General features: G+C 47.2%; 2 protein-coding genes across 4 annotated transcripts in view; one reads left to right on the forward strand and one right to left on the reverse strand.

Annotated features, from left to right (window-relative positions):
• ZBTB49 (zinc finger and BTB domain containing 49) overlaps positions 1-10,955 on the reverse strand; it is a 77,817-nt gene extending 66,862 nt beyond the window's left edge. The window contains exons 1-2 of one of the 3 annotated variants that reach the window (XM_030191184.1): positions 10,879-10,945; positions 8,791-8,964 (exon numbers count right to left, since the gene is read on the reverse strand). In XM_030191184.1, coding sequence (XP_030047044.1) covers positions 8,791-8,942 — 152 coding nt within the window. In that variant the 5' untranslated portion in view covers positions 8,943-8,964; positions 10,879-10,945. Of the gene's footprint in view, positions 1-8,790; positions 8,965-10,858 lie in introns of all 3 variants that reach the window. The other 2 variants (XM_030191183.1, XM_030191185.1) reach the window with 2 other exon arrangements.
• Positions 10,956-11,099: 144 nt separating this feature from the next.
• LYAR (Ly1 antibody reactive) overlaps positions 11,100-20,412 on the forward strand; it is a 72,226-nt gene continuing 62,913 nt past the window's right edge. The window contains exons 1-2 of the mRNA XM_030192597.1: positions 11,100-11,205; positions 18,691-18,892. Of these exons, the coding sequence (XP_030048457.1) occupies positions 18,771-18,892 (122 nt within the window). The 5' untranslated portion in view covers positions 11,100-11,205; positions 18,691-18,770. The remainder of the gene's footprint in view (positions 11,206-18,690; positions 18,893-20,412) is intronic.

Raw genomic sequence — 20,412 nt, forward strand, 5'->3', positions numbered from 1 at the left:
GAGGAACATACAGACTACTGAGGCCTAAAAACCTTTATTCAGCACCTCTCAAGGGCCAGGCTACAAGCCAAAAGGCATTTGTAGTCACCCATGATGACAGACCCCGCACTAGGAGCCCCAACTCCACAGGTGCAGGGGTAGGCCCTGCCAGGAGGCACACTAGATCCACATACCAAGGAAGTCAGTGCCAATCCAGTGCCACTACTACTAAACATTTCTAGAGCGCTACTAAGGTTATGCAGCGCTGTATAGTTTAACAAACGAGGACGGTCCCTGCTCCAAGGAGCTTACAATCTAATGGGTGAAATGACAAGTTGGGGCAGTCTAGATTTCTTGAATAGAGGTATGGTGGTTAGGTGCCAAAGGCGACATTGAAGAGGTGGGCTTTGAGCAACGCTTTGATGATGGGCAGGGAGGGGGCCTGGCGTATGGGTTCAAGGAGATTATTCCAGGCATGGGGTGAGGTGAGGCAGAAAGGGCGGCGCCTGGAGTTGGCGGTGGTAGAGAAGGGTACTGAAAGGAGGGATTTGTCTTGAGAGCGGAGGCTACGGGTGGGAACATAAGGGGATATGAGGGTAGAGAGGGGCTGCAGATCGAGTGCATTTGTAGGTTAATAGGAGAAGCTTGAACTGTATGTGGTACCTGATCTGAAGCCAGGAGAGGAGAGGGGTGATATGAGTATATCGGTCCAGGCGGAAGATAAGACGTGCAGCAGAGTTCTGAATGGACTGAAGGGGAGATAGATGGCAAAGTGGGAGGCCAGTGAGGAGTAGGTTGCAGTAGTCAAGGTGAGAGGTAATGAGAGAGTGGATGAGAGTAAGGGTGGTGTGCTCAGAGAGGAAAGAGCGGATTTTGCTAATGTTATAGAGGAAGAAGCAACAGGTCTTGGCTATCTGCTGGATATGGGCAGAGAAAGAGAGGGAGGAGTCGAAGATGACTCCGAGGTTGCGGGCAGATGAGACGGGGACAATGAGGGTGTTATCAACTGAGATAGAGAGTAGAGGGAGAGGAGAAGTGGGTTTGGGAGGGAAGACAATAAGCTCAGTCTTAGCCATGTTCAATGTCAAGTGGCGGTTGGACATCCAGGCAGCAATGTCGGATAAGCAGGCCGATACTTTGGCCTGGGTTTCTGCAGTGATGTCTGGTGTGGAGAGATAAAGCTGGGTGTCATCAGCATGGAAACCATGAGATGAGATTAGGGAGCCCAGGGAAGAGGTGTAGATTGAAAAAAGAAGGGGTCCAAGGACAGATCTATGAGGAACTCCAACAGAGAGCAGGATGGGGGTGGAGGAAGAACCATGAGAATGTACTCAGAAGGTACGGTGGGAGAGATAAGAGGAGAATCAGGAGAGGACAGCGCCCTGGAACCCAAATGAGGACAGTGTGGCGAGAAGTAAGTTGTGATTGACAGTGTCAAAAGCGGCGGATAGGTCAAGGAGGATGAGGATGGAGTAGTGACCTTTGGATTTGGCAAGGAACAGGTCACTGCAGACTTTAGATAGTGCCGTTTCTGTCGAGTGTAGGGGGCGAAAGCCGGATTGAAGCGGATCGAGGATGGCATGAGAGGAGAGAAAATCAAGGCAACGGCTGTGAACGGCATGTTCAAGTATCTTGGAGAGGAAGGGTAGGAGGGAAATGGGGCGGTAGTTGGAGGGACAGGTAGGGTCAAGTGATGGTTTTTTGAGGAGTGGTGTGACTACAGCATGCTTGAAGGTGTCAGGGACAGTTGCGGTGGACAGAGAGAGGTTGAGGATATGACAGATGGGGGGGGGGGGGGGGTGACAGTAGGAGAGATGGTGTTAAGTTGGTGGGGATGGGGTCTGAGGAACAGGTGGTGCACCAAGATAAAGAAATGGGTGACTCACTATTATCCTGAAGATCCTGCCAGCCAGCCAGGACTGCACAAGGGCATTCTATGCCTGCTACTCCACCCAGACACAGAGCCACTGTCGCACTGCGAGTTACGCCTTGCTACTTGATATAGGTCACTGCCCTGGCACTGTTGGACATTAAATGCCAGATGAATGGCACTCGGCTCCAGCTGAGTGATGGTCCAGGAGGCTTCTTCCTGATTTCAGGAGTCCTGAGCAAGTGAACCCAGGCAATGGGTGCTCACACCTTGCAAAACTGCTTTGGTGGTGACCAGCACCCAGTCATGTGAGGCCAAGGGCAGCCCCACTAACATGTGACTGGAACATACCACCATGCCAGTGAACTGTGAAAAGAACTGGGGAGCAGAAGGCAGGAGGAGGAATGGCCTAGTGGTTAGAGTGGTGGACTTTGGTCCTGGGGAACTGAGGAACTGAGTTCGATTCCCACTTCAGGCACAGGCAGCTCCTTGTGACTCTGGGCAAGTACTACTACTACTACTACTACTACTATTTAGCATTTCTATAGCGCTACAAGGCGTACGCAGCGCTGCACAAACATAGAAGAAAGACAGTCCCTGCTCAAAGAGCTTACAATCTAATAGACAAAAAATAAAGTAAGCAAATCCAATCAATTAATGTGTACAGGAAGGAGGAGGGTAGGTGGAGGCAAGTGGTTACGAGTCAAAAGCAATGTTAAAGAGGTGGGCTTTCAGTCTAGATTTAAAGGTGGCCAAGGAAGGGGCAAGACGTAGGGGCTCAGGAAGTTTATTCCAGGCATAGGGTGCAGCGAGACAGAAGGCGCGAAGTCTGGAGTTGGCAGTAGTGGAGAAGGGAACAGATAAGAAGGATTTACCATGGAGCAGAGTGCACGGGAAGGGGTGTAGGGAAGGACGAGTGTGGAGAGATACTGGGGAGCAGCAGAGTGAGTACATTTATAGGTTAGTAGAAGAAGTTTGAACAGGATGCGAAAACGGATAGGGAGCCAGTGAAGCGACTTGAGGAGAGGGGTAGTATGAGTAAAGCGACCCTGGCGGAAGACGAGACGGGCAGCAGAGTTTTGAACCGATTGGAGAGGGGAGAGGTGACTAAGTGGGAGGCCATCAAGAAGCAGATTGCAATAGTCTAAACGAGGTGACAAGGGTGTGGATGAGGGTTTTGGTAGAGTGCTCGGAAAGAAAGGGGCGGATTTTACGGATGTTGTAAAGAAAGAAACGACAGGTCTTGGCGGTCTGCTGGATGTGAGCAGAGAAGGAGAGAGAAGAGTCAAAGATGACCCCAAGGTTTCGAGCCAAGGAGACAGGGAGAATGAGAGAGCCATCAACAGAAATAGAAAACGGAGGGAGTGGGGAGGTGGGTTTGGGGGGAAAAATGAGAAGCTCGGTTTTGGTCATGTTTAATTTCAGGTGGCGTTGAGACATCCAGACAGCAATGTCAGACAAGCATGCTGAAACTTTGGTTTGGATGCAAGGTGAAATATCAGGGGTAGAAAGGTAGATTTGGGAGTCATCAGCATAGAGATGGTAGGAAAAGCCATGGGATGAGATTAATGAACCAAGGGAAGAAGTGTAGATAGAAAAGAGGAGGGGACCAAGAACAGAACCCTGAGGTACGCCGACAGGCTGAGGGATAGAAGTAGAAGAGGATCCACCAGAGTGAACACTGAAGGTGCGGAGGGAGAGGTAGGAAGAGAACCAGGAAAGGACAGAGCCCTGGAATCCAAGTGAGGACAGGATATCGAGGAGTATGCTGTGATCGACAGTGTCAAAAGCAGCGGAAAGATCAAGAAGAATGAGGATGGAATAGAGACCTCTGGATTTAGCCAGTAATAGGTCATTGGAGACTTTAGTAAGAGCAGTTTAACCCTCCATTACCCCAGGTACAAATAAGTACCTGTATACAATATGTAAGCCGCATTGAGCCTGACATGAGTGGGAAAGCGCGGGGTACAAATGTAACAAAAAAAAAAAAAAAAAACACATCAAAGATCTGGAGGCGTGGGGACCAATGGGACCACAGTGCTATCTGGAGTGGCTACATATGAGTTTCTGCCAAGGGTGCTACCTCAAGCGTCACCACCATGAACCTGAGCAGGTGCAGGTTTCTATGGAACTTTGCAAGGATAAGTGCTTTGAAAATATGCCTCTTAGTCTCTCCATTACAGCCTTGTCATTCCTCAATCACCTAGTGATCCAACTAATTTACTTACTGGCTTCTTGCTTCAAATGTACCTAAAAGTTTTTATTAGATGTTTCTGCCTCCAAGGCAAGCTTCTTCTCAAAGTTTCTCGTAACATATGGAATGGCAAGTCAGATACAAGGCTTATTATTGTCTAATTAAGGGTACAACTGGATTCCTTGTTTGTGAAGATGTGCTTCCACCACCATCACCTTGGAAAAAGATGTGTGGTGCCATTGCCAGGCCAAACAGCATGCTCAGAACCAAAGATGCTTGCCTGGGACACAAAACCGAAGGAAGCATTTATGAGGCTCTTGGATAGCAAATATGGAGATACATCTTTGCCAGGTCGAGATATGAAAAACTTGCCCGGCTTGACAGAGGTGATCACTGACAGCAGTCTTCCATCTGAAACAGAGGTACTTTGAGACATGCATTGACTCCCTTCAAATCCAGGATCGGGTGAAAGGAAATGCCCTTCTTAGGCACCATGAAATAACCAGAATAATGCCCTATGTCCTGCTACTTATAAGGCACTGGTTCTACTGCTCTTAGTTGCATTAACTGCTGCAGGGTGGCTTCTGCTGCTTCCTGTTTGGTAGGGGAGCCACAGAGAACACCATAAAGGAATTATAAATGAGTTTGGCAAATTCCAAGGCATAACCTCATTGTGCTACTTCCTATACCCCAACTGGATGTAATGAGGGTTCACTTGTGATTAAAGCAGCGGCATCTGTTGCCTACCTGACCCAGTGAGGGGCTTGGCTGACACTCATTGTGACTCTGGGCAAGTCACTTAACCCTCCATTGCCCCATGTAAGCCGCATTGAGCCTGCCATGAGTGGGAAAGCGTGGGGTACAAATGAAACAAACAAATCCTTTAGCCCCTAAGGAAGAGAAGGATGGCAACACATGGCAGAGATCCCTGAAAGGGCATCCCCTTCTCGAACTTAGCTGATGAAGGGTCAGCCACTGTCCTACCAAGACAAAATATGGCCCCAATCCTTGGACCAGGCTCTCCTCCAGAGGAAAGGAAGGCCACCCAGGGGTGATATTCTTGAAGATGCTGGGATCTGGCCTCCCCCAGGTCCTTCAACAACTTCTCCAAGTCCTCAACAAAGAGTAACCAGCCCCAAAAGGGTAGCTCCATATCTATCTTCAAACCTAGGCTAAAAGCCCACCTTTTTGATGCTGCTTTTAACTCCTAACCCCTATTCACTTGTACAGTATCCTTGTATGTTTTATCTTTCCCACCTGATTAATTCCCTTCTCCTTTATTTGTCCTGTTTGTCTGTCCTGATTAGATTGTAAGCTCTTTCAAGCAGGGACTGTCTCTTCATGTTCAAGTGTACAGCGCTGCATACATCTAGTTGCGCTATAGAAGTGATAAGTAGTAGTAGCTTTCTTATGCATGTCACAGAGGCTGCATCAGGTGCTCGGTGGCAAAGCTATAGTCTTCTGTAGGCCGCCATCATCAAAACCACCATTTGGGTACAAATGCAGACTTCGAACAGAATGCCTGCTAGAATGACCTGGACTCCAAAACGTGCTACCTCCGGTATCGTGTCAAAATAGCCTCAACATTATAGCCCCCCGCCTCCCCCCCGACAAAAAAGCCTGCCCACAATTTGGCTCCTGATAAAATAGCACTGACAAAGGGGCCCAACGGGGTAGAACTGAAGAATACTTACTGTTCCTGTGTTCTATGAATACTGATCCCTGGCTGACTCCAGAAGCACAGGCATCACTGTGGAGGGGGGCACAGGGGGGGGGGGGGCAACTGCCCCAGACCAACACGACCTTCCTCTCTTCTCACTTATCGGGGCTGGTGGCAGCATGGAAATCAAACTGGAAGCTTCCCCTTGGGGAGACAGCAGGCTTAGGCAGACGGGCAAGCAGAAGGGGAAGCTCCCAGTTTGTTTTTTTCTGGGGCTGGGAGGAAAAGGAGAGAGGAGTGGAGGAGTGGCCTAGTGGTTAGGGTGGTGGACTTTGGTCCTGAGGAACTGAGTTCAATTCCCACTTCAGGCACAGGCAGCTCCTTGTGACTCTGGGCAAGTCACTTAACCCTCCATTGCCCCATGTAAGCTGCATTGAGCCTGCCATAAGTGGGAAAGCGCAGGGTACAAATGTAACAAAAAAAAAAAAAAAAAAAAGATAGAGTAAATGTTGGAGGCAGGAAATGCGGGGGGGGGGGGGGGGGAGAGAGAGCGAGCAAAGCAGATAGATGGGGGAGGAGGGAGAGAACTGGTAAATTCTGAATGGTGGGGGGAGAGTGGCTGAGGGCCATCATTGGGGGAGAGAAAGACATCTGAAGGGGAGATTGCGGCATGTGAATGGATGGGATGGGAAGACTGCATATGAAGGGAAGAAAGAGGGGAGAAATGTTAATTGATGAGTGAATTTGCTTTAATCGCCCTCTCCTTTTCATTAAGGTTTTCTTCCATTTGGATAGCCTATATTTTGTATTTTTGAGAAGAGCTATTTTGTTACAGGGGCTATTTTGTGGGAGGGGTCATTTTGTCAAGGGCTATTTTGTTAGGGGCCGATTTGACAAGGACTATTTTGTCGGGATTCCACTACCTCCATATGGGGGGGGGGAACTACAGGCGATTACTGCGCACAACACAAGACAGAATAAGCAATATAACCTCCACACACAGCAGCCTTCATCTCAATCACTGAAGAGGCAAAAGCTTCAAGCTTCAGGAGCTGCACCACTTTCCTGTTGTGATCATCCTTCCAGGTCGAGTCTCCCTCGATCGGTGTAGTGGTCCTCTTAGTCACTGCCATGACTAGAGCATCCTCCTTTGGAAGCTGGAATAACTTGTTGAGGTCCTCTCACAGGAATAGATACAACCTATCTAGTATCCCTGGTGCCCTGCAGAATTCCTTCAGGGGCCTCCCACTCTACCAAGACCATCTGAGACAGGGCTATATGTAACAGAAAGGCTTTTGGTGGCCTGAGGCCCTCCAGAATAGGATCTTCCTGAAGGCTCCACTTGCAAGGATGAAGAAATTTGGAGTGCATCGGTCACCGAGTAGATGAGCTGATCAAGATCCTTGTTGTGAAAAGATGCAGACTACCAGGAATGCCTATACCTCCTCTGGGTAGATGACCTGTGGCTCCAGAGAGGGCCCCTGTGGGGAATTCAACAAACTTCCATCCTCTGGGTACCCACACTCTCCTCAGAAGCGAACAGTAAAGAGGCGCTAAGATCCACTTGCAGAGGTTCCACTAAGCCATCGCAAGTGCATCACACCATGAGCTGGGACTGGAAACCATGCCGAATACAACCAATGGCTGAAGTTCCCTTCCTGAGGGAGACCTCCTGGCGAAAGCCTGCTTGGTCTAGTCAGTAATCATAAAGAGCCATTCCAGCCCTGGGGTCCCCCTAGGGGGGGGGGGTCCTATGACCGAGCCTGAAGACCCCATGGGTCACCCACCCCTTCTAAACAGTGACCCCTCAGTTGGACCATTCCTCCTTTCTGCAATGGTGTGAAGGTGGCAAAATAGCCCCAGTTAAGTCGAAGGAACTGCAGCCAACATGGCCAAATCGAAGGGGTGGGGAGCAATGTTACCACATTCCCCATTGAGGAGACTTTCTGGGACAGGAGACTGGGAAAACAGGTGCATCCCATTAGATGCAGTAGGAACAGGCAGTGGTGTTGAGCCCTCAGCCCCCACAGGATTTACACTGGCGGCCCTGCAGCACGACTGAGCTGCAGGTCACACAATAACACTTCTCTGGGAACCCGGAAAGGACTTGCTGTGGGCTCTAGATCTGTCTGCCACCAGATATGGCTGTGCTGTTCCCTGCTGCCCCACTGTTAAGCCTGCTCTGTCTTTACTTTTCTTGTTTCCTGCAAACTGAACATTTATTCTCCAACAACAAACAAGGTAATAAAGCTGAAAACCCAATAACAAACAATGTTTCTTTTCTTTTTTTTTAAACTACTGCAGAGGCAGTAGGCTGGGGATGGTGGGGAACCCAGGGACCCTAAACCTGCTAGCAACCTATGCCAGCATGCTTCACCAAGCATGGACCCTTGTGCACCAACTTGGGTCCAGGACAGATAAATCAATCCTGGTTCGATCAGGATAAGGACCATGGTCTGAACCTTGAGAGAACTACTGATCCAAGGAAATCAACCTCACTGGATGTGGTCCTGGGACTGTGCCTTCAGGATTCAGGCCTTTTTTGTCCTGCTGTACCACTGGTGATGTCACTGGAAGACTTTAGTATTTCTCTACCTCCAGTAGATAGTAGTGGCTTGCAACTCACTAGTTTGGACTGATCTAACTGGATGAAAAGTAATATGCTTTTACACATACAAAAAAAGGTGTATAACTCTACAGCTGCATCCACAATTAAACATGTTTAATGTATTGTGCTAACTCTAAGGTGCTATTGTATACTTGCTATATCACTGCAAACTAGAATGAGTGAAAAAAAATTAAAGCAACTAGGGCCATATAATTTTACATTTCATCTTAGTTCTACAGTGCTGTGTGCATCTCAGTCTCTTCTAGGGCCAATCAACAGTTGAGGAAGAGTGGGCCTCTTGATGAGGCCTAGAAAGAGGAAGGGGAGAAAATCAGTTTCTTGTATTTATAAAAAGCTTGCTTCTGTTACTTTCACCAATTGACGGTATATGGTATTTAAAAATGCCACCAGTTACCAAGACTGGACTTGTTTGTTTCTGAAATCTGGTTTTTAGTGGCAAGATTACATTTTCTACATACCTGAAGTACTGACTGAAAGCAGCCAATACGTTTTTATGTGCTTTGAAGCAGACACCTTTCACCACTAACATGCAGTCACAGAGAAGGCCCTGAATTCGCTGCTCATGGAGCTGCTGGAGGAGGTGACAGCTATGGTTAGCTATAGGGTCCATCCTAGAGGAGCATTTCAGTTACCTATAATGATATCCCCAAAAATTTACTTAGGAAGGAAACTCAACCCAAAGCATTATTTTACATATGGAAAACTTTTTAAATAAATTCTTTATAAGTTTTATCATGTTAGTCCAATAAAAAAGGTAAGGTATCATTTTCTTTTCTCTGTTTTATTTTATTTTTATTACCATTAAAAGTGGACTAACAAGGCAACCATATCACATTAATTTTCATCAGAAACACAGAATAATTATAACCAATAAGAAAAGGAGAAATATACATAATTATAATATATAACATTCAAGCCCACATTAACGGGAGCTGATGGTTACATTTATATGTACAAAACAAAGGAAATTCCATCAGTAATTCTAAGGCTGGATACTATATACCATTTATTATTTAATCTGACCTATGCCTGAGGTATAGCTTAAGCTGACTTTTTCCACCAAAAAAGTTTCTAATTGAATGAGATCAAGAAAAACTATTATTCTAAAAGTTAATCATACACTTGCATGGGAACTTAATCCCACTGCAAGTACACGTGAATTCATGAAATTTTTTTACATTGACCCTGTCTGTTTCTCGCCACATCCGGAAAAATCAGAAGTTTCTGACCATAATATAATGCATCTTTATTTCTAAAGTATGCTCATAAAACCAAAATCTTATCCCTTACATATGGAAAACATATTGCTAGAACTCATGCCAATTGCTCCAGGCTACAAATATTACAGCAGCCTGTTTGAGAAGCTGTACGATTCAAGCAAAGATTTGTCACAGAGCTTAAAACAAAGCCAACCCCCCCCCCCCCCCCATTTTCTTTTACAATGTCAAAAGAAGAAAGCCACAGATGTGTTTGGGTAATAAAGACTTTTCAATTGTTAATGAACACTTACTGTTTGCAAACTTTCAGATTGCATTTATATGTTTGTTAGTTTCTTACAGTAGCGTAGCCAGGAATTTTCGACAGGGGGTGTGTAGTTTGTGGTATCAAAACAAAATGAACCACCTGGATTGAAAAGGTGCGGTAATGAACTCTCTGGCCAATATCTACTTTCATAGCCCAAGAATGACACGGAGTTTCTTATTAAAATAATTGTTAGGAAAATGGGACAGAATAACTGAAATGGACAAGAGGGCACTTGGAACTATAGCACAATGCACTGAAAGAATCATTTTCAGGCAAACTGTGTAAGTATATTCTACAGAAAACAAAGTTTGCCATGATCATTGTCAGCAAATCTTCTTTTCCTAGTTGCTGCCAGGCTTCCTAGCTGAAAGTGTAATTACTTTTAACAGATTTCCAGTAGCCGAGAATGGGAAGGGGCAAGTCAAATCACAGGCAATCCCCTTCTTCCATATAACCCACTTCTCCAGAAATAACAGGTATGACACCAAATTCAGAGTAATAAATTAACTACAATTATGCAACAAACCCAAGCGTGCAGCCAGTAGAGGAGAGAACCTAGCCAAACTCTAAGTGATGGTCCCTCTTTCACAGGCAGATTTGAGGGGGGGGGGGGGGGGGTTGGTGTAAGCAGTGCCATGACCCCCATCTCATTGCCAACCCCGGGAACAGACTGGTCGGTTGACCGGCTATCAGGACAACTCAATGTTTTTAGGGAAGAGGGAACATGCGGATGGTCCTTAACTTTCCCTACTTGAAACTGCTGTGAAATTTCTACCCGCCTGCACCTGTGCTGCGCTCCCCCCTCCGCAATGCCTCTGCAGGGGCCCCGTGCTGGGCATGGGGGGAGGTGCACAGATAAGAAGCATGCAAATAGATTTAAAAAAAAAAAAAGAATGCAGCTTAACCCTGTGCTCCCTGCATTTAAGGGGGCTATTAAACTGAGGAGCAGAGCTGGTATAGCTCTTGAAGTCCAGCTCCGTAGGGATTCCCCGCTTTACTCACCTGGGCCTATAGTCGCTTACCATTCTAAAACCCGGCGCTCGCGCCTCTTCTTCTCCCTCCAGCCTGTCGCCGCTATTGATAATAAACTGCGTGCCGGCAGCAGCACAGCCGAATTTGCTAACAGTTCCTCTCTTCTATCAACGTCACGTCCTCCTCCTGTGTGTTCGTTCGTGGTGGGAGGAGGAGCGGTGTAGACCGACTCTTGCTATTGGCTGCGCGCGTGGCTGGCCCAGGAAGTAGCCTAAATCTTTACGACACTGGCACAATAAGCAGGTCGGACGGTAAACAGTGCTGCACATGCGTCCGGTAGGCGCCGGTGTAACGGTATTCCGTGGTGGTGTCTGAAGGTACGATGCGGATTCTTTTTTTCTGTATATCTTAAGGTTTGGGATGGTGGAGAGTATTTCTTCAGGGGGGCTGTGAACTCTACTTTACAGAGTTGTTCATAAGTGGTAAAGCTGGGTCCTTGGATAGGTGAAGAACATCCTTTGCAGTGGGGGTGAGAGAAGTCAGAGGGTTGGTAAATGCGATCTCGAAGTGTTTGGACAACTGGGGGGGAAACCGAGGTTTATGTGCTACTTTCCTTAATGCTGTGCCGGCTTGTTATTCTTCTCAGCTTAGCTAGTTACTTTTTTAGTTCTTACGGTTTTCCCGAACAGTCCCAAGTGTTTTTTTTTAATAATCATCTGCGTTTACTTGTGTTCTCTTCAACCTTCTTAGATGTATTGTGAAACCTCTTTTTTCGTAGTTATACCTTGGCTTATGTGTATAGCTGTACATTGATTCTTTCAGGTACTTCTCAATATACTCCTTCCAAGTAATTTCGATCTCTTTTCTTCAGATGAGATGTGATGGAATTTTGAATTTAGCTCGTGTCCTTTTCAGTGTTAGCTCAAGGCCAGTTATATTTATTTGCTGCATTTGTATCCCACATTTTCCCACCTATTTATGTGTAGTCAGGTCTTAATTTGTAGATAAAAAGAGAGGTGGAACTGTGTGAATTTACGGAGTGGCTTGGGTGGGCCAGGAGCAACAGAAAAGGGGCTGGCTTAGGGAGTAATGACTATTCTTTGCCCTGCTCCAGGCTCACTAGCTGCCTTCCTCTTCTGTGCAGGCTGCTTGGAAGGGAGGAGATAAAGCAGAATGCTTCTGCTGCATTGGAGTCTGAAAATAAGTGGTGTAATTGTGTTTCAGGCCGTGCCCCCACAAATGAAGTATTACACTGTCCCTGGAGTGTTTATGTTTGTACTAGTAAAAAAGGGCAGAAATGAAACAGGTTCTATCAAGGTTTTCCTCGGAGTGTATGTTTGAGAGAGAGAGAGAGAGTGTGTGTGAGAGAGATGGAGAGTGTGATAGAGTGTGTCAGAGACAGTGTATGTGATAGAGATTGAGTGTGTGCGCCCCCTCCCTTTATGGTCTGAGGCCCCCTTCCACCCCCACCTTTCTGGTCTTAGGACCCCCCTCACCCCCTCCCTCCAGCCACCCCTGTCCAGCGACCCTCCTGGCCCCATGCCCCCCCTGCAGCCACCCATGTCCACTGACGCTCCTCTCCCCCTGCCCCCCCTGCAGCCACCCATGTCCAGCGACCCTCCCCTCGCCCCCCCTGCAGCCACCCATGTCCAGTGACCCTCCTCTCCCCCTGCCCCCCTCCAGCCACCCATGTCCTGCGACCCTCCTCTCCCCCTGCCCCCTTGCAGCCACCCATGTCCAGCGGCGACCCTCCTCTCACCCTGCCCCCCGTCCAGCGACCCTGCTCTTTCACCTGCCCCTCCTTCATGCACCCAGGTTGTGTAACAAAATCTTCGGGGCAGGCAGGAAAGATCCATGGTCCTGCCTGCCCGCTGCTGGCGCTGACGCTCCCCCGCTGCCGGATCGTTGTTCAAAATGGCCACCGAGACTTCCAGTGGTGGTCTCGCGAGACTTATGTTGAAGTCTTGGAGGCCGCTCTTGTAAGTATTGGCGGCCATTTTGAACAGCGATCCTGCAGCGGGGGAGCGTCAGCGCCTGCAGCGGGCAGGCAGCACCGTGAATCTTTCCTGCCTGCCCTGAAGAATTCGTTACACAACATGAGTGGATGAAGGAGGGGCAGGTGAGAGATCAGAGTCGCTGGACATGGGTGGCTGCAGGGGGGGGCAGGGGGAGAGGAGGGTCGCCACTGGACATGGGTGGCTGCGGGGGGGGGAAGGGGAGGGTCGCAGGAGATGGGTGGCTGGAGAGGGGCCAGGGGAGAGGAGGGTCGTTGTTTGATGCTATGCTCCCTGCCACTTGGAATCAGCTGTTAGTGACGTTAGCCTGGCTACGGAGCCTAGCTCAAGAAGGAAGCACGGACACAGGCAGTTCCCGATTAGAACGTTGGTGGTGAGAATTATTATATAGGAAGTGTGTATGTTGCTGATTACTTTGCTGTCCTTGTACAACACTTTTTACAAGTCAATAACTTTGCTTGCTCTGGGGAGTTGTCAGATGTTCGTTTTACTCGTATTCTGGTCTATGGCTCGCACTTTAGCCATTCCTAAGAAGCTGTGACAAAACAGTGGGTTTTAACCTGTAAACTGTATTGATTATTTCTTGAAGTGTATTTCTCTAGTTTGGTCAGCAAGTGGTGCGTATTTTATGTTTAAAGCTGTTACAGAGAAATGACTGTGTTCCTTCTTTAGATTAACGCAAATAAAGAGCTTCAGAGGATAACAAATGTTAAGCACAAACAGCAATCCTCTCTACTTGAATATATATTAGTGTAATAAAGTTCTTAGCCACACAACCTGGGTGGATGAAGGAGGGGCAGGTGAGAGAGCAGGGTCGCTGGACATGGGTGGCTGGAGGGGGGCAGGGGGAGAGCAGGGTCGCTGGACATTTGTGGCTGCAGGAGGGGCAGGGTGAGAGGAGGGTCACCGCTGGACATGGGTGGCTGCAAGGGGGCAGGGGGAGAGGAGGGTCAAAAACTGCTTTAGGATCTGTGGTCTATACAGCTGTTAAACAGAGAATACTAACTTAGACACTCAACATTAGATGCAGGTTGTAGCAGAACAGTAAATGCTATTACCTCTCTTCACTTCTGCAGCTATCCACTACATCTCTATCCACAACTGATCTTCCAGATGGCGCTCACAGAAATAGACTGACGTCAGATGCCACAGTATAACTCACCGGCCAATCTGAGAGCATTAGAAACCCAGTCTTCCTATAGAATTTAAAGCATCCAACCTCAATAGAAGTGACACCACTCAAATTTAGAATTCAGACCTCTAGGGTGTATTGTCTGTACACAAAATATCCACTTTTGTTCCTGTTTGTTTATCGCCCCCCTCTATTATTAAATGTCATCTGTTGTAAAATTACACATCGCAGTGATTCAGATGTATGCTGTTCCTTTTCACAGTGTAATGCAAGGGGAGCTGAAGTCTTCTTAGTACTGATATTGCTGTTATGGTCTGTTAGACGTGTCACTAATCTGCTAAAAGTCTGTCCGATATATAACTTGTTACAGGGGCACTGAATGTAGTAGATCACCTTCTCCGAGATACAGAACGTCTTAGACTGTAAAGCAAACCTCTTCCCTGAGTGAGGATCCACAAACTCAGTTGTCACCATCATGATATCACACATTTCGCACGCATTACACTTAGTATACCCAGGATCATCGGATCCTCGATCCATTGCTGTTTTTAAAGCTGTAGAAGATAAGATCTCTTTCAGGTTTCTGCCTCTGCTAAAGGCAAACTTCAATATAGCTTCAGCAAACATCAATAGAGTTTGTATTATATGCCAGTGTTTCCTAATCGCTCTAGTAGTTTTAAAGGAGGTAGCTGTAATTTCAACACACATGTTACAACATTGTCTTCATCATTGTCCTTCATCCTCGGGGGTCAGGAGATTAGAAATACATCCAAATCAACACGATCTTATCTAAATCTGCACCACCCAAGCTGCAAAGGACTTAAATACAAAACAACTTACGCATCTAGTTTTTCCTACATAAGCACACAACTGTGGAATGCATTACCAAAAGCTTTGAAAACGACGTACGACCACCTAAACTTCCGGAAATCACTAAAAACCAACCTGTTTAAAAAGGCATACCCTACCGATTCAACTTAAATATCTAATCTCTGCAGCACAACCAAACTAAAGCATGTAATGGACATAACACAACTCTTCCATTCTCCGATTCCCTAATGTGGCTGTGCCAAATGAACTTGATCTTTCCAGAGCATCACCCTGTATTTGTTCACACCCGAAGCCTGCAAAGGCCTCTCTGGTACTATGTAAGCCACATTGAGGGGCATAATTGAACGTCGCTGGCGAAATAGGTTGCCGGCGATCTATTTTGGCGGCGGCGCAACAGCTGGCCGGAACTGTATTTTCAAAAAAGATGGCTGGCCATCTTTTTTTTTTCGATAATATGGTTTAGCCCGGCCAAATGCCAGAGTTCGCTGGGTTTGAGATCGCCGGTTTTGTTTTTCAGTGATAATGGAAAAAAATGCTGGCCATCTCAAACCTGGTGAAATCCAAGGCATTTGGTCATTGGAGGAGCCAGCATTTGTAGTGCACTGGTCCCCCTGACATGCCAGGACACCAGCCGGGCACCCTAGGGGGCACTTCTAAAAATGTTTAAAAAATACACATATAGCTCCCAGGTGCATAGCTCCCTTACCTTGGGCGCTAAACCCACCAAACCCACTCCCCACAACTCTACACCATTACCATAGCCCTTATGGGTGAAGGGGGGCACCTACTTGTGGGTACAGTGGGTTTTGGGGGGGTTTGGAGGGCTCAACACTTAGCACCACATGTGTAACAGGTAGTGGGGGGGGGGGGGGGGGGGGGGGATGGACCTGGGTCTGCCTGCCTGAAGTGCACTGCACGCATTAAAAACTGCTCCAGGGACTTGCATACTGCTGTCAGGGAGCTGGGTATGACATTAGAGGCTGGCAAAAAAGTGTTTTATTTTAATTTTTTTAGTGTGGGAGGGGGTTGGTGACCACTGGGGGAGTATGGGGAGGTCATCCCCCATTCCCTCCGGTGGTCATCTGGTCATTTGAGGCACCTTTTTGAGGCTTGGTCGTGAAAATTAAAGGACCAAGTAAACCCGGTGAAATACTGATGAACGCCGCTTTTTTTTTTTCCATTATCTGCAAAAGCCAGCCATCTGGTAGCCACACCCATGGCCGCCCATGTCCCGCCTTCGCTTCGCCGCCAACATGCCCCCTTGAACTTTCACCGGTGCGGCGACAGGAAAGCGGCGATGGTGTCAAAAACGCCACTTTCGATTATACCGATTTCGCCGCTTTTGGAGATCGCCGGCCATCTCCCGATTTATGTCAGAAGACGGCCGGTGATCACTTTTGAAAATAAGCCTGATTGAGCCTACAAATAGGTGGGAAAATGTGGGATACAAATGTAACAAGTTAAATAATAATCACAATTATTAAATTTAGCTCTCCTGTACGCTTAATCATTTTACCAGGTAGCCTCTCTCACACAATCTTTTCATTAAATGAACAGATTGTTTTCTGAAATCAGCTTCATTAGAGCAGATTTGCCATAGTCTCAAAAACTGCGAAAATGGTAAACTATCTTTAAGTTTGAGTGGATGATAGCTATTATATTCAAGGAAAGTATTGCCGTCTGTATTCTTACGGAATAATGTTGTTTCAAACCTCACTGCTTGTTTTCTGATCAAGACATCTAAATATTTTGTATAGTAAGCCTAAGGGTAGGATGACATTCATTCATATAGCGAACAAATTCAATCAAATCCACTTCTGAACCCTCCCAAATGTAGAAAATATTGTCGCTAAACCTGACCCACATCTTCACTTGCTCAAAAAAAGAAGAGCGGTACACAAAACGTTCTTCAAAATGGGCCATAAACAAATTAGCTGTGGAGGGGGCCATTGTAACGCCCATAGCGACACCTGATTTCTGTTGAAAAAATCCCCCATTAAATAGGAAAAAAATTTTCTTCATCGCTATGAAGGTTAAAGAAATAAGAAAAGATGTAGGAACCCTTTGATCCTCTCTCATATCCAGAACTTTGGTCAAAACGTCCAGAGCTTCGTTTTGTGCAGTTGTTGTGTATAGACGCACTACATCCATCGTGACGAGCCAACATTCATCAGTAATATCATCCATCGGATTCCAATGGCTCAAAAAATCTGTTGTATCTCTGGAGTGGAGGAGTGGCCTAGTGGTTAGGGTGGTGGACTTTGGTCCTGGAAACTGAGGAACTGAGTTCGATTCCTGGCACAGGCAGCTCCTTGTGACTCTGGGCAAGTCACTTAACCCTCCATTGCCCACCGCATAGAGCCTGCCATGAGTGGGAAAGTGCGGGGTACAAATGTAATAAAATAAATATATGACCTTGTCTGTACTTAAGTGGCTTCATCGCTATGTTTATATTATCTCAAGCCCTTCAGGTGTCACCCAGAGCCAGTCTTGTACATATAGCCAAGAGGTATCTTTTATTAATTGCTCAATATACAGGACCAGTCAGATCCCAGTCATCTCTATTTTTGTGGCTACTCTTAGTGTACAAGAGACCTCTTTAACTGCCAGTGGACCATCCTCTCCTGACTTCCTTTAGTATCGTTTCAGCTCCCTCACTACTGCAGTAATTTTTGGGATAAACCAGAGGATCCTTACTTGTGAAGAAGGGAAAAGCAGAGAACTGTGCCACAAGGAAGAATTTGAGCAGATTTGATTGGCCTTAAATCTTTATTTGCCTTTGTATTCTTTATTTCTATTACTATTGTTGGGATTTACTCCGTGCCTTTTTAAAGAGGAATGAATTCTGTTATCTACACAACTTCCTACTTGGAATAGCTTCAGCTCTATCTCTTAAAGCTTCTGCAGGAGCACTAAAAAAGCTGATATTGAATTAGCATAGTGGCAGTTCCCAACTATTCTTGAAATCTCAACCATACCAGAGTTGGGAAGTTGGTTGCGAGTGAGAACAGTTATAGTAAAATGTTAGCAATAAAAAATTAGAGTTAAGACTAAGGCCCAGATGCACTAAACCTTAACAACCCTTTAACAAAGAAATTCCTAACCGTTGCATGCATTAAAGGCCTTTTTCCGACGAAGCAAGCAGCTAACGAAAACGGAATACAAACGAGTAACTACCATTGTAATGTGGACGATTCGGGATGCACTAACAATACCGACGATTACACCGAATCATTTACCGTGACATATTAAACGTATGGTCAGAGCAGTCGTAAAGGCCTGAGCTGTCATCTCCCCGCTTCCCCCTGCACTTAAAATTCCAAGCTGGCTTGTTGAAAAACAAAATAAACACAAACATGTGGCTCCCCGCTTCCCTCTGCATACAATACAAATGAAACGAAAACAAAATCAAAAAAGGACCGGGAGGGGGCGAGGGCGCTCGTCAGGAGCGTCCTGTATGGACGGCCTTGCCCCCGCCCCCCCTCCCAAGGTCACCGCTGCTCCCCGCTTCTGCATGTATTAATAAAAAAATACAAACAAAAAAAAAAAACCAAAGTTTAGCAGCCCCGGTCCCCCTCTCTTCCTCTCTGTTTTTCTCCTTCTCCCACAGCCCCGCCCCCATGAGCTTGTCGCCGCCGCTCCCCCCTCTACCGGACCCCCCCCCCTCTGCTTTTACCGGCCCACGCAGCGCCTCTCACCTCTGTGTGAAGGCGCTGCACGGGCAAGAACAGCTGATCGGCGATCAGTGCTGCCTTCTCCGATGTCCCTCTGTTCTTCCTGGGCCCGCCCTCCTCTGTCGTGTGTAACTTACTCCTCTGTTAATGTTATGCGATTCTGAAGCCTTATGCATGCCACCATACCTACTTTGTGTATTATCCTTACAGGTCCTAATCTGGAAATAACATTGAGCAGCTGAAGAATCAACCAGCCTTCAGGTGGAAAAGATTTTGATTATTCTGTTGCAATGGTGTTTTTTACCTGCAACGCATGTGGAGAATCTCTGAAGAAAGCACAAGTTGAAAAGCATGTCAATATATGCAGACATTGTCAATGCCTTTCTTGCATTGATTGTGGCAAGGATTTCTGGTATGTATTTAATGACAACATCATCACAAATAAAATATTCAATTCACATTTTACTTGAACCCTTGAACCCTTTTTGTCTGGGAAAAATTGGCTAGACTGTGTTGCTTAAAATTATTTTATTATATCTTTATCAGTGCTAGAAACAGAGATTCCTTGTCATCAGCAGCAGATGAATCCATTAACTGATGGGTTGTATCCGCCTGCCAGCAGGTGGAGATAGAGAACACTGAAAAACCATAGGATGGCTAGCCCCAACTGCCTTCAGTATTTCTCTATCTCCCAGCAGGTGTGGATGTAGCTTGATCAGCTCCTGGATTTCAGACTGCCTGGGGTGGCTCCTGTGCTTTGCCAGTTGAGCAGGGGTGTTGTGGCTGGTGGTGCCCACTTTAAAGGCATATAGGTTCGCCCTTTCCATGCCTTACTCATTCCCCCCACCTCCCGGAATCCCTCTGTTGCTGCCTGCCTCCAACTTTCCCCACAGCGTTAAAAAATAAAAAAGAGCACGCTTTTACTGTGTGGCTGTTCTGAGGCTTTTTCCAGTGATCCTGGTTCTGTGCAGCTTGACCGGAGCTCATTGACTCGGGCTTCTAGGTGAGAGTGGTGCCCAGCTCCTCTGGGGAGGTCCCGCGGACGGCGTTTTGATCGGGGTAAGTTTTGGCGCAAAGCCGCCTTTTAATTGCTATATTCCCAGCTTGTAAAAAAACGGACGATGGCTGCTGAAGGTGTTAAGTGCTGCTCCCATTGAGGTAAACGCAGATCAGCAGCGGGGCTGTGTAAAATGTGCTCCTTAAACGCTCACGCTAGTATGCGCATTCCGAGCGATGTTTCTTCCCGCTCGATGGAGCTGGCAGCGGGCGCTTTGAAAGACATGCAGGACCGGCGGCTTGAGTCCGCGCTGAAGCAGTCCTTTTGAAATTGTGGGCCTTGCCTTGAGTGCGTCTATTTGCAGTTCCTATGCAGGCCAGGCATGTCTTTCCTGGCTACAGCAGGCGGTGGAACAGCCTGCCAATGGTGCGGGCCCCCTTTCTGAGGTTGCCCCGCAGATGGAGTCGGCCCTGTCATTTTTGGCTGACGCCCTGTATGATCTGGTAAGAGCTTCGCTAAACAGATGTCTGTGGCGGTGTCCGCCCGCCGCCTTCTTTGGCTGCGGCATTGGGCGGCTGATATGGCTTCTAAGCAAAGACTGGTGAGGCTACCCTTTCGGTGGCTCCTGTTATTTGGAGAGGAATTGGAGACGATTGTGAAAGACCTGGGGGAATATAAACCCCAGAGGTTATCTGAGGATAGGCCGAGGCCGCCTTCCAAGGGTTCTGTGTTTCCCTCCTCTTCCAGACCTCGCTTCTGTGAAGCTAGAAGGTATCGCCCAGGGCGATCTGCTGGGTTTTCTCAATGTGCCCGTTTTCAGCAGAGGAACTCCTTTCGCTCGGACAAGCGTTCCGCAGGTGCCGGTTCAAGGCCAGGAGTTCAGGGGCGTCCTCCACAATGATGGGACGTCGGTCCACTCCTCCTTGCCTGCAATA

The sequence above is a fragment of the Microcaecilia unicolor genome, chromosome 2, assembly GCF_901765095.1.
Source record: "Microcaecilia unicolor chromosome 2, aMicUni1.1, whole genome shotgun sequence".
NCBI lineage: Eukaryota > Metazoa > Chordata > Amphibia > Gymnophiona > Siphonopidae > Microcaecilia > Microcaecilia unicolor.